The 20,278-nt window shown below is 43.0% G+C and overlaps 1 protein-coding gene across 1 annotated transcript in view; it reads right to left on the reverse strand.

The window, feature by feature from the left end:
- The window catches only part of Rgs22 (regulator of G protein signaling 22), a 104,585-nt gene that overhangs the window by 66,168 nt on the left and 18,139 nt on the right, over positions 1 to 20,278 (reverse strand). The window contains exons 3-6 of the mRNA XM_032885513.1: positions 8,330 to 8,551; positions 5,390 to 5,475; positions 4,537 to 4,705; positions 1,187 to 1,316 (exon numbers count right to left, since the gene is read on the reverse strand). Coding sequence (XP_032741404.1) covers positions 1,187 to 1,316; positions 4,537 to 4,705; positions 5,390 to 5,475; positions 8,330 to 8,551 — 607 coding nt within the window. The remainder of the gene's footprint in view (positions 1 to 1,186; positions 1,317 to 4,536; positions 4,706 to 5,389; positions 5,476 to 8,329; positions 8,552 to 20,278) is intronic.

Below are 20,278 nucleotides of genomic sequence, written 5' to 3' on the forward strand. Positions count from 1 at the left end.
TTACTGCTATTGTTTTTGAGACAGTCTTTTTGCCTTGGCTTTCTGAGGGCTGGGATTCTAGCATATTCCAACAATTCCAGCCCATCTGCTTTTTATTTTAATTTTATTTATTTATTATATATGAGTACATACACTGTAGCTATCCTCAGACACACCAGAAGAGGGCATCAGATCTCATTACAGATGTGGTTGCCTGGGTTTGAACTCAGGACTTCTGGAAGAGCAGTCAGTGCTCTTAACCATTGAGCCATCTCTCCAGCCCACCCACTTGCTTTTATGTCAGAAATATTGTATCCACTTTATTGCAAAGACTTAATAGGAATTCATAAAGTATGATAGAAAAAAAAAAGACAAGACAATGACTGGCTGCAGAAACTGTGGCAATCTCTAGGATAGCAGTATATATACACACATATATATGTGTGTGTGTGTATGTATAATCAATATATAATATAGTATATACTATGTATAATCAATATATGTATATATTATGTATAATCAATATATAATATACTATGTATAATCAATATGTATATACTATGTATAATCAATATGTATATACTATGTATAATCAATATGTATATATTATGTATAATCAATATGTGTATATTATGTATAAGCAATATATGACATATGCATATACATTATGTGTAATCAATATATAATATATGCATATACATTATGTGTAATCAATATATATCTATATATATTGTGTATAATCAATATATATAATATATAACGAATTCATGCAGCTAAATGCTAGGCATGCTCATGAAAGCCTGCCATGCCAACACACAGAAGCTGGGAGAAGGAGCACTGTGATTTCAAAGGCAGCCAGAGCTACAGAGCGAGCCTTCAGAGTTGACTAGTCTGGTCTATATACAGTAACCTTGTCTCAGAAAACAAAATCACACAGCTAATAAATGTCAGAATCCACCTCCACTTTTATCATAATGACTTCTTGAAATAGTAGAAATGAACCAGGAGCCATTGTCTATGTCTGTGATCCCAGCATACAGGCAGCTGAAGTAGTAGGATTGTGAGTTTGAGACTAGCCTGGGCTATATAAAGAGACTCTGTTTTCAAAACCAATGACAACAAAAGCAAACAGCAGTGAGAAAACACTAACGTGTGCTGGGCGGGAGAAGCCGTGTGGAGGAGTAAAGGCAGCCCGTTCTTGGCTTACCAGAAACCGTGGCAACAGCTGACGATGCACTTTCGTGATGGGGCAAACAGCAGGGTAATGAAAATGTCGTCACTGTCTTCTCACTCTCCTTGGCGAGTGTAAACCAGTCTTTTGTTTGAGTATAGGAGGCCTAGGAAGAAGAGACATCTGTTTAACATAACGTTAATGGGACTTTGCCAATTGAGACTCCAAAAAATTGTTATAAATCAATTTATAGAACATAATGATCTAGATAATTATTTTACTAAGAAAATTTTACTAAAACTTCAGTAGATGTGAACACAGATGTGAGAGAGATGGCTCAACCGTGAGGAGCACTTGGCGTTCTTCCAGACGACCCGAATCCAGTTCCTAGCACAGCTTGGTTCACAGCCGTCTGTAATTACTACTCTTCTGACCTCCATGGGCACATAGCAAAATGGAAAGTCTAGGGGAAGAGTGTCCAGTGTCCCTCTCATTTCTCCTTTCTCTAGTTGTCAGCTTGCTACTCAAGTCTGGGACTTGTCAGAGAGACAGGGCTCATATGGACGAGCTGGGATCCCTTTGTCTGTTATACACATTCCATGGGCAAACCAGACCACACAACAAGACAATGCCTGAGCAGGAAATGAAGGGAAACGTCCCTGAGGCCACTGAGTCCTTGATGCGAGGCTCTAGTGCAGATCCGTTGCCTCTCTCACTCGCTTATTTATTTTCTTAGCCTTTGTATGACAGTATATCTCTATATATTGCTCTGGATAGCCTCAAACTTACCAGGTAGCCCAGGCTGGCCTTCCTGTAACTCGAGACCCACCTGTCTCAGTATGCCAAGTACTAGGACACAGGTGTACCTAGCTTACATCCAAGTCACTTATTATTAATAATTGTAAATTCATTCAACATTAACTTGAGCCACCTCTCTAGTCCAAGAATTACCCTAAGCCCTTGGAGAAAAATAAGGTAATTAAAGAATTTTAAGAAACAGAGTAAGATGAATTTGTCAATTTATTAAAAGGGAAGAAGTTGGTAGTCAGTCTAATTTTCCACTCATTGCTTTAAAGAAATGGGCCAGTTTGTGTTTATATGACACAGTGAAGACTCAAATAAACATCACAGTGATCACTGAAAGTTTATCTGTTCATTAAAAATAAATGCTATCTAGTCTGGTTTAAGTAATCTGAGGTTACAGAGATATTTAAATTCTCAAAATTCAAAAGCTTTGACAAATACATGGCAGGAGAAGTCATAAGTCAGAGAACACCATCCCAGAGAATGGGGATGGTGGGGTAAATCAGCTGCATCTTCAGTGGTGACAATGTCTGCTCTCTCTTGTCACAAGTGATTTCCCTACCAATAAACATTTCATGGTACCCCGACATTTCTATAATACATAAGTGAAAAGATGGTGAAAATAAGTATAACAGAAAAGAAAGTGAGTCTTTAACACCTCCTCAAGCATTATTCAGCAGAGAAAAGGGAGCTATAAATACTGTGGACAGAAATGCCCAGACTACAAAGGCAGCTAGGTGCAATATGAAGAAATGGAAAATTAATATTCAAATAGCACAGACCTCGCTATGTTAGTACAAAAGGAAGTGACCCATGGCCATTGGTAGAAAAGGAGGTGGCTTCTTCCCATCTGATCCCTTCAGCTGTGGGTCTAGAACACTCTGTTGAAAGAATTTTGCACTGTGCAACACAAACAAGAAAGGCACTGTGTCACACACACAAGGAGAGCACTGTGTCACACAAGGAAGGCGCTCTCTCAAACACACAAAGAAAGAACTGTGTCACACACATCAGGAAAGCACTGTGTTACACACATACACACACACACAAGGAAAGCACTGTGTTACACACATCAGGAAAGCACTGTGTTACACATACACACACAAGGAAAGCACTGTGTTACACACACACACACACAAGGAAAGCACTGTGTTACACACATCAGGAAAGCACTGTGTTACACACACACACAAGGAAAGCACTGTGTTACACACACACACACACAAGGAAAGCACTGTGTTACACACACACACACAAGGAAAGCACTGTGTTACACACACACACACAAGGAAAGCACTGTGTTACACACACACACAAAGGAAAGCACTGTGTTACACACATGCACACAAGGAAAGCACTGTGTTACACACACACACACAAGGAAAGCACTGTGTTACACACATGCACACACAAGGAAAGCACTGTGTTACACACATGCACACAAGGAAAGCACTGTGTTACACACACACACACACACACACAAGGAAAGCACTGTGTGACACACACACACACACACAAGGAAAGCACTGTGTTACACACACACACACACACACACACACAAGGAAAGCACTGTGTTACACACACACGCACACAAGGAAAGCACTGTGTTACACACACACGCACACAAGGAAAGCACTGTGTTACACACACACGCACACAAGAAAGCACTGTGTTACACACATGCACACACAAGGAAAGCACTGTGTTACACACACACACACACAAGGAAAGCACTGTGTTACACACATGCACACAAGGAAAGCACTGTGTTACACACACACACACACAAGGAAAGCACTATGTCACATACACACCAGGAAATCATTGTAACAAACAGGGAAAGCACTGTGTCACAAACACAAGGAAAGCACTATGTCACACACATAAGGAAAAAACTATGTCACACACACAAGGAAAGCAGTGATACACACACACACACACACACACGCACACAAGAGAGAAGCACTGTGTCACACAAAAAAAATCCTGTCACACACACACAAGGAAAGTACTGTGTCCCACGCACACAAGGAAAGCATTGTATAACACAGAAAACGAAAGCACTGTGACACACACACACACACACACACACACACACCACGTAAAGCATTAGGTCAGATAGGCACACAAGGAAAGCCCTGTGTAACACACACACACTCAAGGTAATCTCTCTGTCACACACACAAGGAAAGCACAGTGTCACACACTCACACACAAGGAAAGCACAGTGTCACACACACAAACAAAGCAGTGTCACACACTCAAGGAAAGCACTATGTCACACACACAAGGAAAGCACTATGTCACACACACACAAAAGCACTGTTCACACACAGAAGGAAATCACTGTGTAACAGTCACAAGGAGAGCACTGTTTCACACACACACACACAAGCACTGTGTCACACACACAAGATAAGCACTTCTATTTGCCTTTCTGATGGAACATATGAAACCAGTCAGCACACACCCATAAGAGACCTTACTGGTTGGGAGGAAGGTGGGAGTGGGAGCGGGGTAGCGCTTTAAATCGATATTCCTTTTCATTGAACAAAAGGATTCTGTTCAAACCCTCACTTTACCTGGCCCAGGGAAACGTAGAACGTCTTCATAATCCCGGAATTGTCCTCTTCAGTGCTGGCATGAGGTGGAGTGGGCGGTTTTCTCAGGATCCACGGAGAAAAATTTGTACCTACTGTGAAATTCATGCCTGAGCTGCTCCATGTTGCTTGCGAGATCAACTTGGCTAGCCTGTATTATAGAGATCAGGATCGCAAGGGCTTACTCAGAGAGGTCTGCAGTTTTCTCTGCATTTTATTTAAAATTATTATTCTAAGTCAAGTTCAAATTTTAGTAACTTTGGGATTTTCCATGTTCACACTTGAATAGGGAAATCTCAGCCTTATACTAACATTCTGGTTTTTAAAAAAAAAAAAAAAAAAACTTTAACTTTTTTTTCATGCTTTGCCTGTATGTGTGAATGTCTCGTGTGTATGCCTGGTGCCCACGGAATTCATGAGTGGGCACTCGAAGCCCTGAAACTGGAGGCAGGGGTGGTTTTGAGCTGTCACGTGGGTGTCACGTGGGTGTCACGTGGGTGTCGCGTGGGTGTCGCGTGGGTGTCACGTGGGTGCTGCAGAAACTTGCTGCTGAGACAGCTCTCTAGCTCCCCAGATTGTTTTTACTGTCACACTAACTAGTATCCTGTCCGTGATCCTTACATGACGAGCACATACGAGGAGCAGGTAAATTTTAAAATAAGATGATCAAAGAGATGCGACCGTAAAATCTCTTTTTAAAAGTTGAGTGATTTTAGTCAATTTTTTTATCACTCCTATTCTACAGATAGGATCCAAACTCCAATCAATGCCACCAAAAAAATACCAATATCACCTCTTTATATGCAGAAAACAGAAGTTTAAAAATTGCAAGCACCTGTATTCAAAGTAGCAATCACTTTCCAGAAATGCCGGAAGTCTTTTCCTTTTGATCCAATTAATACCTTGTTCGCGCTTGAGACACTGTTAAGAGAACATGGAAAGAGAAGGTAATCTTCTGGTTGTCGCTATAACAGTGTGAAGATTGCTTGGCTAGAATGCATGGAGGCCTGGGTTCAATCCCAGCACAGACATAAAGCATGGTGGTGCGCAGCTGTGGTCACAGGAGTGAGCATGGTCGTGCCCTGCTGTGGTCACAGGTGTGAGCATGGTGGTGCCCTGCTGTGGTCACAGGAGTGAGCATGGTGGTGCCCTGCTGTGGTCACAGGAGTGTGAGCATGGTGGTGCCCTGCTGTGGTCACAGGAGTGTGAGCATGGTGGTGCCCTGCTGTGGTCACAGGAATGTGAGCATGGTGGTGCCCTGCTGTGGTCACAGGTGTGAGCATGGTGGTGCCCTGCTGTGGTCACAGGAGTGTGAGCATGGTGGTGCCCTGCTGTGGTCACAGGTGTGAGCATGGTGGTGCGCTGCTGTGGTCACAGGAGTGAGTGTGAGCATGGTGGTGCCCTGCTGTGGTCACAGGAGGGTGAGCGTGGTGGTGCCCTGCTGTGGTCACAGGGAGTGTGAGCATGGTGGTGCCCTGCTGTGGTCTGGGGTCACAGGTGGTGCCTGCTGTGAGCATGGTGGTGCCCTGCTGTGGTCACACAGGAATGTGAGCATGGTGGTGCCCTGCTGTGGTCACAGGTGTGAGCATGGTGGTGCCCTGCTGTGGTCACAGGAGTGTGAGCATGGTGGTGCCCTGCTGTGGTCACAGGTGTGAGCATGGTGGTGCCCTGCTGTGGTCACAGGAGTGTGAGCATGGTGGTGCCCTGCTGTGGGTCTCAATTAACTTCTATCTTTCTTGTTTCTCATGGTAGATGATAGATCACTGATAGCAAGGCTTAGCGTTTTTATTTCCTATTACTTAAATCTATAAATTTCCCTCTAATGGCTAATTTAGATACATTCCCAAATTGTGACAGCTTATGTTAGTTTCTTGTTTTCTTTGAAACTATGGGTTATTTGAAGTATGGTGCTAAATTAGTTCAAATATTTGGATATCTTTCCCACAATTTTTGTTACTGATTGATGGTTTAATTCTGGGGTGATCAATAATATATCTTGATTATTTCATATCTTTTAGTTATAATTTGTTTTAATGCCAGCATAGCATCTTTTTTGCTAATTATTCCAAGTGTACTTTGAAAAGAACATGTGCTTTGGCTCTATGGGTAAAGGGTCTCTAGGCATCAACAGCCTGGTCTCCTTGCTAGTAAACCACAGACTTGCTTTGTCCTTGTGGGCCACCATTACTACTGATCAATGAGAGCAATGTTTTCATCTCAAACCTTCACACTGGTTGTGGCTATTTCCTTGCTAATGTTTGATTAGCACTCACCATGCATTCTGGACCTCTGTCGTTAGGTGAAGTCCATCTAACCGCAGGGGTTCAGAATGCACGGTTAGTGCTGGTTGTGATGTCTATAAATTGATATTTTATTACTGTCCAATCTCCCTCTTAGTCCACAGCAGGAGTCCTTGCTCTGAAGTCTACATTGATACTAATCAGCCTCACTTTCCTTAATTAATAATTTTATGGAATATGCTTTCTTACTTCTAATATATTTATTCGATACTTAAGATTGGTTTCTTGTAGACCACAAATAATTAAGACTTCTTTTTTAATCCCATCTGACTCTAATTTTTAATTAGGATGATTAGACTACTTAAATTATTGCTGTGACTAATTATTGTTGCTACTAAATATTTGCATACCTACTTAGAAAAGTCTTAGTTAATAATTTTTATAATTTAATTTCCCTGATCCACCTGCAAAACAATTCTTTAATGTAATTAATATTAGCATTTACTTACTGTGATAGAAGTTAAGAGAAGTATATCTGAATTTGGAAAGAGGAGAATTTGAGTAGAGATGTCTGGAGCTATGAGCATATGTATTTTAGCCTAGTTCTACCTAGCTCCAATAGCATTTAAAATATTCATCCAACATTCGAAATGTAAATAAGAAATACTCAAGTTAATGAAAAAAATAAAATAAATAAAATATTCATCCACTGTCAGTGATCCATGTAATAAAGCCCAGGGGTAGCTAGCAGCTCGATTCAAGGCCTGCTTCAGGGACACACAGCTGGTGGGTTAGCCAGGTTTCAATATACATTTGCTGACCTGAAGCAAAAGAGACAAAACCTAGCAGCTGGTAACAGACTATAAAGCCAGGAACTCAGGGGCAGGGTATAGCTGGGGGTTCAAAGTCATCTCAGTTCCCCGCAGTAAACAGGATAACAGGATTGGTTTAAAAAAAAAAAGACCTAAAAGAAATTAACTTCCTTTGTGCACACATTCCCTAGAAGGAAACTAAACTATAAAGAATAGACATATTTATACTGTCCTAAATACACTTGACATTTTATATATGCAAGGCAAATTGCTTGCTTCTTATATTGGTTGATGAATATCGACAAAACTACATGACTAAACTGGCCATTACATCAAAACAGGTGACACAGTGCCTGAGAGACACTCTGTGTAAGTACGACACACTAATAAATGTCCCTGTACCTCAAAAACTGCAGTTCAACAGACTTCGTGTCAATCTCACCCAATGCTTTCTTTTTAAAAAATCATTTATTTTTATTCTTGGTGTATACGTGTTTTGCCTGACTGTCCATATGTGCCCCAGTGCATGCCTGGTGCCATGGAGGCCAGAAGAGGGCCTCAGACTCCCTGGAACTGGAGCTGTAGATAGAGCCATGGTGTGGGTGTGGGGATTGAGGTCAGGTCCAGCAGCTTCTAACTGCCGAACTCCCACTCCGGAGCTCGGGCTCAGCAAATGCTTTCTTGCCCTTACAGGACACACACTAACCTAACCCACTGGCTTACCATGATGGTGTAGTTGACATTGATGGCCTCGTCTTCACAGGGGACACTCTTTTGCTTAGCTTTGCTGTCACTCTTCCCTTTTCTTACAACATCATAGATGGGATTCCGTGGTTGCTGGTTTTGCAGAATTTTTTTCAGTTGCTTTTCCAGAAGTTGTGGTGCATCATTAATTACTTCAAAAACTCCGTAGTCCACATTAAATCTAATTGCCTCTGAAAAGGTCTGTGATATAAAGTATAAGCATTTTTAAAATTTAAAATAGATTTTAATAAACTTTAATAAAATGTAAACTCATTGGCTCTAGGAGGACCTGATGTCACACATTCTTCTTCTCAACCGTTGTTTCTCTTTGCTTTTAGAATCTCGGAAGTCCCTTGGCTAGAGGATAGGGGATCCACTGAAGTCTTCCTTACCAAAGACGTTATGCCATGGGGAATTATGCCAAGGTGAGATGTAGCAGAAAAGTGTACTTGTATGATCTTACTCCCATGATTCTTTGAAACTAGAAAAAAGATTCGGCTGGCTTCTATGAAGCAGTAGTGCCCTCCCAGAAGGAGATGGGCTCCTGGGCAAGAATGAAGAAAGGAAAAAGAAATAATAATCCTATTGACGTTTAGCCCCAGGAGTCACAAAAGCTAACAATTTCTCTTTCCCAAAAGGGGACAATTAGCCACAATATGTTCTTCATTTAAGATTATGTCAGCACCATTCTTTACACAGTGACAAAGAAGTGAAGGACACCAATACTCTGAGGTTCTCTCAGTAAGCACTGAAGGTTTCCTAGTTTTATTTAAAGACAGCCAGTCAATACACAGCTATCAGAAGCCTCATTTGAATGCTAGCTCTCTGACTTTGGGCAAAGCACATTAAAGATTTTTAGACCTCCTATTTTCATAAGAGTTAATTGTGTGTTGACTTCTGTGCTCTAGTTTTGTCCTTTAAGCCTAGGATCAGATCCCCTTTTCAGACTACTCAGGGCAGCGTCAGTGAACTGACGACTCAGAATGTGCAGGTGCTTAGCTAAGCGGTGATGAGATTAAACTCTTCCCTGCTGCCCTGAGGTTCCCCAGGCAGTGTGTTGCTGTATATGCTATAGTTATGATGCAATAAACTGCAAGCATCCTTTTAAAATTTAAGCCAACACACACACACACACACACACACACACACACACGACTCTTGACATGTCCTATGGTGTCACATCTCAAGAGTCCAGAACGTTGCCCATTCTAGGGTATTTAATACATAGACAACAGCCTTAAGATAAGTGTCAGTCTACAGCATAAAGCACCTTAGAACTTGACTCCAACATGACAGGTCTAACTCAGTAAGCACAATCTGGATATTGCCTGTGAGGTTTCTTTAATAACCACATTTTATTAGTGACCTGCTATATCTGTCTTCTGAATGTAGGAGTCAAACAGACAATTTGTGCCTAAATGTCAAAAATACAATCTTCGATACTGACTAAAGAGATTAAGCAATCCTGTAATAACAAGACTTGTTTGGGTAAGGGAGGGAAATGAACTAAACGTGTCAGAGACGGACATCACGTTTACAGGGAGGGAAAAGGAAACGTAACAAGGGCCATCTGGGAACGGATCCGCCCAGGCCTGAGCATCTGCACACCTGAGTGGAGCCAGGCTGTCTTTATGTGTTGTTTTCCGTTCTTTTTTCTGTCTTATGTCTTAGGACATAGTAGCCAGATGAACAGAAAGATATGATAATCCCAAGTAAACCATGCCAATGAGTTAGCTCTACAGACAAAGATGATTTTCCTACTAATCAAAATGTTCAAACAATGGAGATGCTCTAATTGGCGGAAATAACAGACAGAGGAACTGCTGTTTGTCTGTGATGGATACCTCACTGCTGTCACCAAGACGCCTAATTCCTGAGGCAGTTGTTTACAGAGCACTAATGCAGAGGGTGTTTAAGGGACAGTCACTCCATGGATTCAGAGCTATGAAGTGATAGACTGAGTCACAGAAACAAGCCTGACTGGCCCGATAGCACAATTTCCTTCTTCACTACACTGCCTTTCACAGGAGGAAGCTAGTGTGTGCGGCCATTTTTTCTCTGCAGGTGATGTGCTGAGTACTGACCTAGTGAGGTTAGGGAGCTTCAAGGTCACCATTTTGATCTTAATGTCTAGCCTCTTGTTTTCTCTCTCTTACTAATAAAGGCTCAGATTTATGAAGGAACACTGCAGAGTTAAAATTGTCCTGTAGTGACTGTAGGTGACTAGAATAGCACAGGGGACAAGAGAAAGAAAGGCTTGAGGGAATGGGTAGGAAGATCGGATAAGAGAGGGCTTTGCATGTCAGAACAAAGGATTTGGGTTGGTGTTCTGGACAACAGGGGGCATGGCAGTGCCGTAAAGTAGGGAGCAGTATAGATCACTGCAGTTCCCCTGTCAGGAACTTGAGAGCTGGGGAGTTTGACTGACCCCATAAGTGAAGAGAGCCATTGCCATACTCGGGGATTAGGTGTTACTGCATAGAAACCGCCATCTAAGCCAGTTCGCCGTGGTGGTTATTGGCTCTGTGTGAAACAAACCTGAGTCGAAGAAGAGTTACTGACCTCTTTGTGATAGAACAGCAAGTGCCCCAGTGTGCTTGCCTCACAACTCTGGAGTGGTGGTTAAAACCCTTTAAACCCAGGGACGTTTAGTCAGGGCTCGTGGTGGGTGCTGTATACCAACTCACTCAGAAGCCATCCCAACCTCCTGGAGTGTACAACCTAGAAAACTAACAATTTTTTTTCAGACTCCCAGTTTCACAGTTTGAAGTATGGCCTAGGTCATGCTGTGTATATGCACTAACGTGGACTCCGAACAATGTGAGGAGGTAAAACAGGTATCGCCATGTAGGAGGAAATGCCGAGAATGCACTTTAAAATGAGGAGAGTTGCTGGTCCAAAGTCATCTAGGGCAGGGAGAAGCAATGCACGTTAGTAAAATCAGAATAAGGAAGATGAGGCAAGAGGGTCCAGAGTTCAAGGCCAGCCTGGCCTAGGTAATGGGAAGCAGGTTAGCTAGGGCTGGAAAGTGAGACCCCATTTCAAACTAACAGATTCTTGAATACGGTTTGTTAAACCATCATACTGGGCACAATGACGAGTGCATGCAGCTTTGGCTGCTCAGGACTAAGGCAGGAGAAGTGTTTGTTCAATAGGAAGCCACCCCAGCCGGGGTAGTCTGGAGACCCGTGTCAGCCATGCCAAGCCAGCCTGGACGGCATAGGTTTTTTTTTTGTTTGTTTGTTTGTTTGTTTGTTTTAGAAAAGTGTTTAAGAATATTTAAAGCCAAGTATGGTAGTGCATGCCTTTAGTCCTAGCTCGTGGGAATCTAAGCAGGAGTCCAAGGTCATCTTTGGCTACACACTGAGTTCAAGTCCACCCTGGGATACAACAAGATTCAGTCTAAAAAAAAAAAAAACAATAAACAAAACAAGATTATTTAAGGTTTAAGAATCTTTGCCAGGAGTAATGTTTTTCTGCTTTAAAAGCTATGTGTTAGATTATATCTCAGAAAGCCCTTAATAGCACTATGATTCCAAAATTACAAAATGTCAAATAACAAATTCAAATATTTCTCCCAATACTTTATTTCCATAATATCAAAAATTGTAAATGTTTAGGTGTCAATTATGATCCTAAACGTAGAGATGCAAAGATGGATAAAGCACGACTTCCTCTTTTGAAGGAACATGTAAACAAACACCCACTATTTTCCTATGATAAAGTCAACAAGACATTAACTTACATTAAGATCCATGTAAATGCGAATGCCAAGGTCCACTAAGACAGGAGCAATGCTAGGACATGATGTCCAGTCTGGTTAGCAGGCTTGAAAACAGATTTGGCTAAGCTAGAAACTACGCAGGAAAGAACAGGCAGAGCGCTTCTGTGGAAAAACGCTGGGGGAACTACTTCACCTTCGTGGGTTTTAACTCGAAAACCTAGAGGTGCCGCCTATGCTCAATACCCCGTTTGCTCATGACTCTCTCTGCAGGACAAGTCTGCAGCTGTCTCAGGCAGGGTATCATCACTGTGATGAAACACCATGACCAAAGCAACTTGGAGAGAAAAGGGTTTATTTGCCTTACACTTCCATATCACCGCTCATCATCGAAGGAAGTCAGAGCAGGAATTCAAACAGGGCAGGAACCTGGAGGCAGGAGCTGACCCAGAGGCCATGGAAGGGTGCTGCTTACTGGCTTGCTCATCCTGGCTTGCTCAACCTGCTTTCTTATAGAACCCAGGATTACCAGCCCAGGGTGGCAAATGGGCTGGGCCCTCCCTCATCAATAACGATTTTTTTTTTAATGTTCTTCTACTAGGTCATTCATTCCTACAGTACTGAATCTGTGTTCAGTGGCCGAGTAGGATAGATGATGTATTGTGATACTGAGGGAGCATGGACTACCCAGCCTGGAGTGAGCGCAGCACAGAGCATCCGCAATCCAATAGAAAATATTCATAAACACACAGAGACACGAAAGAAAGACTGTCTGCCAGAGGCATCAGCTCCAAAGCTAGAACTAAGTCAATCATACTTAATTAAAATTAACCCTATAGAGTCCTTGAAAGCACTGTAAAGGGCAACGTCATCTCCAGCGCCATTCAAGTTAGCACAGCCAGTCTTCTGTCAGCATGGAAATGAGTCGCTGACTCTACAGTTACTGACCAAGTGGTGCTGTAGGCCTATGTCTCATGCTTATGCTGCACACAATATTCATATTTAGTGATGGAACTGCCCTCACATAACGAGATTATTACATTATTAAGAGACAAGCAAGGAGGCTAGTTAGATGAGTCAGTGATTAAGAGCACTGGTGCCCTTCCAGAGGACCAGGGTTCAATTCCCAGCACCCACATGGCAGCTCACAGCTGTCTGTAACTCCAGTTCCAGAGGACCCAACACTCTCACACAGACATACACGCTGGCCAAACACTAATGCACATGAAATAAAAATAAAGATTAAAACTAATTCTCAAAAGAGAGGCAAGAAGATGAGACCCATCAGGGTATGGCAGACTTCCACACTACATCTCGCAGCCCTGGAGGAGACATGTTCATGGAGTGATACAACGCACAAAATCCCCTTCTGTCCCCTTGTTCTGTGTGCAAGCGTGCTCATCTCAATTTATAACCGTGTGCACGTTCCAGTGTCACCTAAAAGGCACAAGAGCAACAGTGAGATGCACACAGGGACTCACTACACCGGGATGCACATGGGGACTCATTTAACTCAGGACAGCCAGGCATAGAAAGCAGAACACTCAAGTTGGGGCTTAAAGAAGGAACTGGCAGTCATCAGATAGATTAAAAAAGATGAAGATTTCATCAAAGAAAGAGCCAGTGCACCAAGATACAGGAGCTCAGAAGAACAGGGCGCCCTGGGCAAACTGCAAGCAGCAGGGCATTGCTGAAACTCAACAGGTGCAGGGCACAGGCCAAAGGCCTGGAGAGAAGGCGGAGGACTGGCTCACGGAGGACCTGCTGCTTCCCAGCGGAAGTGGTCCGTCGTTCACAGTGGTCCCCACACTACACAGCTCCCTGACCAGCTGCAGCAACCTTTGAGAAATGCCAGTTCTCAGGCCCCTCCTTAGAGCCAGAAACAGGATGGAGCCCAGACCTCTCAACTCTTGGAAGCCCTTTGGTAGTTCCAATGCCCGCTCCAGTCTAAGAACCTTCGTGTAGATGGATAGGGTGCGATTGAAGAAGTTTTAGCCAGAGGGAGCAGAGTCTGGGTTATGATAAACTCGAAAGGCCACGTTCTGCGCTCTCCCTTATGCTGAGGCCTGTGCAGTCACGCATGGAGTGTTGCAGTCTATGTACATGAACGAGAGAGCGCGAGGCCTTCAGTGCAACTCACGTTCAACAAGTCCTTACTTTTCTCTTGTCCTTTCTAAACCTACCTACAAAACCACTAAAGTGAATTCAGAAATAACAGTAAAAGACACGAGAGGGACACAGGAAGGACGGACACTGGAAAGCTGGGTGGATGGATTTTCACAACATGGATTTAATTGTACAGCAGAAAAGTCTCCAGCTTGTGCCTCGGAGCCAGACAAGCTCCTCCGGACTGCCCCTTTCCTGACTTAATTTTCTCATTCCGAGGGTGTCATTCTCTAAATGTTCTAAAACAGATTGTCCTGAAGGTGGTGAGAGCTAGCTTTGTGGTACTAGTCATCCATGTGCGGAAAATATTGTCACAGAAAAAGCAAGTGCTTGAAAATATTTTTACCACAATAAATCGTTGGTTCCACATTTCTCTGAAAAGAAAGAGGGGGAGGGAAAAAACCTGTGAATAATTAGTGTTGTGCTTAAACTGCCAGCCCAGCACCACTGAAACTTACTGGTGCCAAATTATTTAGCTGAACAGTATTTAAATTAAAAACTAATGACTAGGTTAATTTAACACATGTCCATCTCTGCTCCAATTCTGTCTCTGCTAATTGGGCTCCAAAGCTGTATTTCAAACATGAATCCACATCAGCGAATAAAAGCTATCTAACTTGAATATAACAAGTTGGTTACCAATAACAACTTCTTTTAATCTAACTTTTATTGGCGTTTTAGATGTTGAACTATAAATTGTTTACCAGACATCCAACAATGAGACGGAAGGAGTAATATGCCACAAGAAGTGTACAGAGGACATCCTTAGCTAAGCAAATGAGTTACAGTGGCGGTCTGAGTGTTTTACGTGAGGGCCTTGGGTTTGGGGGTTATGAAAACACCCGTAGGTGTGAGCACTGAACTGAACCGTTACCTGGTGTTCTGTCAGCGTGCCTTTGAAGATCAGTCTCTCCAGTATTTAGCTTTTGGCAGTGGAAGACCCAAGCCCTCCATCTCCCCTCAGCCCACCTTTCTCCATCCCCATCACCCAACGCTTCCTTCTAGCATATAACTCTTTCATAAAGCTGCAAGAAATTATAATAGTTTACAGACTAAAAAAAGTGTGGAGAATCAGGCCAAGAAGGAGTTACGGTAAAATTCCAAAAGTGCATAGCTAAGCATAGTCTGGCGAACACATGCACACCTACCCTTGCAAGCAGGGTATAGAGCAGGCCACCCCTTCAGCTTCTGCAAACCATAAATGTCACAAATATTTGAAACCACCCACAGAGAACCAACCTAAATCTATGTGGGCTCATCTACTCAATCCCACAACAGTCACTGAGCATAAAACACACAAAACAAAACCAAAGGGAAAAATGTTTTTGCACTATAGCACAGAAGAAAACCTAACGAGCAAACACTTGTCCATAAAGAGTTGACAAAAAGAAAAAAAAAAAACCAGACACCAAATGAAAACAATATCTGAATGTGAACTTGGCTTGAGAACAAACACAACCGAGTTATGAAAGCTAAGATTTGGAAAGTGCCATGATCGTTTATAACAGAGGCGACTGTCCTGGATTTCCCCCATCAGAGACAACATGGGCAGGCAGGCTACCAGCCATCAGGCTCTGGATCTTGCGCGTCCCAAGAGGGCAATGGTGTAATGGAAGGAAGTGTGAGGGGAGCCAGCGGCTGATTCATGGCCCATTTTTTGCCATGGCCATGGCCCTGCAAAGGTGGGCTGGGGTCTCAGAGCGCTCGAAAGCCTAGATTGACCTAAGGCCCTGTGACTTTAGCTACCTCTTCAGGCTCAAACATTGGTTGTGTACAACGTGATGAGGAGGTAGGAGAGGAGGGAAGGGAGAGACTAAAGAAGCGTTCTCTAGTTTAAAGATTTTCCACGGAAGATGTAGAAATGAGAGATAAATGATCTTTAAGATGTTGGGAAAATGCAGAAGAGACCTGGCATGTCAATGTACAGTTCGGACACTAAGCTGAAATAAACAGCAAAGAAGGAATTGACATTTTTTTGTTTTGTTTTGTTTGGGTAACTCCGGCCTTCCACCATAGTATACAGTCAGATGATAGATTAGATAGACAGACAGACAAATGATAGATAGATAGATAGATAGATAGATAGATAGATAGATAGATAGATAGATATGGATGGAGATAGATGGATGGATGGATGGATGACAAATTCTCTCTTTCTCTCTCTTGGTTTGTTGTTTGTTTTTGTTTTGTTTTGTTTTTTCAAGAGAGTGCTTCTCTATGTAGCTGCCCTGGAACTCAAAATATAGACCAGGCTAGCGTCAAACTCACAGAGATCCACCTGCCTCTGCCTCTGCCTCTCAAGTGCTGAGCTGAAAGGTGTGTGCCACCAGCACCTGGCTAAATTCTCTGTTTTATACAATAAGAGTGTGGGATAAGATTCATCCCACATTCATCAATATTATGATTTTCTAATTATTTGTCATAGGAAATCATCTTAAGGGAAAATGTTAGAGAAAAATTTTCTTCCTTTTTCCCTCCCTCTCTTCTAATACAATACTCATTTCCCAGCCTCTACCTGAAAACCTCCTGGTGCAGGAAAGTTTACTACTTCCCAACTAAACAAACAATCTTATTATTTGAAAACTAGATTCTTATAAATGGGGTTCTGCCTGCCTCTGGATTCACAGGGTATTAACAAATTAAAATTAAAAAGAGCTTACCCCATTCTACCCTTGCCACCAAGCCCCTTCAACCTAGCCCCTGCCACCAAGCCTCAAGCCATGCTAAACACTGAATGTCTTTCAACCCTTCTACGTCTGACAAGGTTTCCTGAATGCTCACAGGCCGAGTCCCCCAGAGACCGGCTTGGCAGAGTGATTCTCAACACATGGGACACAGAGCAATATCACAATATTCTAAATGTAGAACAGTTCGGTCTTTTCTGAAAAAACGCCAAGGGCCTTCTATGCTCCAGATTATTATTTTTTCTTGATCTGAACTATACTTCGGTTCACACACCCTAAAAACACATTAGCTTCGTTTGTTTTACTTCATTTAATGTATCAGGATAAGCACGAGGCCTCCGCCTGCTCTCCAAACGATCTGTTTGTGTTCTGTTGCTAGTTCTCCAGGACACTCACAGCGTTCTGGCCATGTGGCCTTGGGTGTGCCGTGGGAGAGCACCCTCCATGCTGACACGGATCCATTGCCGCCTGTACTTCAGGGATGGAAGATGAGCGGTAAGGTTAAAGGAAAAATAAACTCTCAATACATCACACACATTACCTCGCTCTGCCGCAATCTTAAAAGAGGCACTAGTTTTGTTTCTCAGAGAAACACAAAACAAAGGTTAAGCATAAATAAAAGGTTACAGCATTTCTAAAACCACAGGGGTAACGAGGGGAGGGAACAGGTCAACAGCAGCTCCATGACACTCCTTCCTCATCACTGCAGTGAGACCCCAGCACAGGATGTGCAGCTCATGTGACTTGGTGGGTTAAAGGACACAGAAGGCAGGAAGACAATGTCATACAAGTGCTGCGAAGGTAGTGTGGGCAGAAAGATTAAGTTGAGGCCACACTGCAAAGGTCGTGAATTCCACACTAAAGGGATGTGCCGTTCAGCCGGTGGGCTATGACGAATTGACCCTACTGGTTACAATTAGCAAACCAGTTGAAAGATTTGAAAATTATTTTCACATATAATGATGAGGGCTTTGGATGCCACAAATAAAGCATATCAGCAGGCATTGTTTCAGAGGGAGTCGGAAAGGCCTGTTAAACACCAGTGACACAGGCAAGAACGTGACACAAATGACGCAGAGAAGAGTTCTCCAGGCCAGATCTACTTGCTGTCTTAAGTCAAGGTCACTGCGGCTATGAAACACCATGACCAAAAGCCATTTGGGGAAGAAGGACACACTGGCATTACATATCCTGAATCACAGTTCAATGAGAAAAGCCCAGGCAGGGACTCAGACTGGGCAGGCGCCTGGAGGAGGAGCTGCCGCAGAGCCCATGGAGGCATGCTGCTCACTCCTTGCGCCCCATGGCCTGCTTAGCGTACTTTCATATAGAATCCAGGCCGCCAGCCCAGGGATGGCACCAGTCACTACTTTTTCCTTTTTTTTAAATTGCTTTTTTAAATTTACATTTTAAATATTATCCCATTTCCTGGTTTCCCCTCAAGGAACCCACTCTCCCGCACATACCCCTGCCTCTATGTGGGTGGCTCCCTCACCCACCCACCCACCCACTTCCTCTGTCCTCCCCACCCTGACATTCCCTACACTGGGGCATCTATCCAAGGCCTCTCCTCCCGTTGATGCCCTCCCAACAAGGCCATCCTCTGCTACATATCCGGATGAGGCCATAGGTCCATCCCTGCGGTTTCTTTGGGTGGTGGTTTAGACCCTGGAGCTCTGGTTGGTTGGTATTGTTGTTCTTATGGGGATGCAAACCCCTTCAGCTCCTTCAGTCCTTTCTCTAACTCCTCTACTGGGGACCCTGTGCTCAGCTCAATGGTTGGCTTCCAGCATCCACCTCTGTATCTGTCAGGCTCTGGCAGGGCCTCTCAGGAGACAGCTCTGTCAGGCTCCTGTCAGCATGCACTTCTTGGCATCTGCAGTATTTTCTGGGTTTGGTGTCTGTATATGGGATGCATCCCCATGTGGGGCAGTTTCTGGATGGCCTTTCCTTCAGTCTCTGCTCCACACTTTGTCTCTGTATTTCTTCCTGTGAGTACTTTTTTAATTGGATATTTTTTATTTACATTTCAAATGTTTTCCCCTTTCCCCCACCCAAACTGTGTTTTTGTTCCACCTTCTAAGAAGGTCTGAAGCATCCACACTTTGGGCTTCCTTCTTGTTGAGCTTCATGTGGTTTGTGAATTATATCTTTGGTATTCCACATGTTGGGGATAATATCTGCTTGTCAGTGAGCACATACCATGTGTGTTCTTTTGTGATTGGGTTACCTCCCTCAGAATGATACTTTCTAGCACCATCCATTTGCTTAAGAATTTCATGAAGTCATTGTTTTTAACAGCTGAGTAGTACTCCATTGTATAAATATACATTTTCTGTATCCATTCCTCTGTTGAAGGATAACTGGGTTCATTCTGGCTTCTGGCTATTATAATTAAGGCTGCTTTGAACATAGTGGAGCATTTGTCCTTGTTATATGCTGGAGCATCATTTGGGTATATTCCCAGGACTGGTATAGCTGGGTCCTCAGGTAGTTCAATGTCCAATTTTCTGAGGAACCTCCAGACTGATTTCCAGAGTGGTTGTACCAGTCTACAATCCCACCAACAATGGAGGAGTGTTCCTCTTTCTCCACATCCTCGCCAGCATCTGCTGTCACCTGAGTTTTTGATCCTAGCCATTCTGACCAGTGTGAGGTGGAATCTCAGGGTTGTTTTGATTTGCATTTCCCTAATGACTAAGGATGTTGAACATTTCTTTAGGTACTTCTCAGCTATTCGATATTCCTCGATATTGAGAATTCTTTGTTTAGCTCTATAGCCCTTTTAAAAGAAGGTTTATTTGATTCTCCTGAGCCTAACTTCTTGAGTTCTTTGTATATATTAAATATTAGCCCTCTATCAGATGTAGGATTGGTAAAGATCTTTTCCCAGTCTCTTGGTTGCCATTTTGTCCTATTGGCAGTGTCCTTTGCCTTACAGAAGCTTTGTAATTTTATGAAGTCCCATTTGTTGATTCTTGATCTTAGAGCATAAGCCATTGGTGTTCTGTTGAGGAAAATTTCCCCAGTGCCCTGTGTTTGAGGTTCTTGCCCACTTTCTCTTCTATTAGTTTCAGTGTATCTGGTTTTATATGGAGGTTCAAGATCTACTTGGAATTGATCTTTGTATACAGTGATAAGAATGGATCTATTTGCATTCTTCTACATTCTGACCTCCAGTTGAACCAGCACCATTTGCTGAAAATGCTATCTTTTTTCCATTGGATGGTTTTGGCTCCTTTGTCAAAAATCAAGTGACCATAGGTGTGTGGGTTCATTTCTGGGTCTTCAATTCTATTTCATTGATCTACCTGCCTGTCTCTGTACCAATACCATACAGTTTTTATCACTATTGCT

Source organism: Rattus rattus, chromosome 1, assembly GCF_011064425.1.
Source record: "Rattus rattus isolate New Zealand chromosome 1, Rrattus_CSIRO_v1, whole genome shotgun sequence".
In the NCBI taxonomy this organism is placed as follows: Eukaryota; Metazoa; Chordata; class Mammalia; order Rodentia; family Muridae; genus Rattus; species Rattus rattus.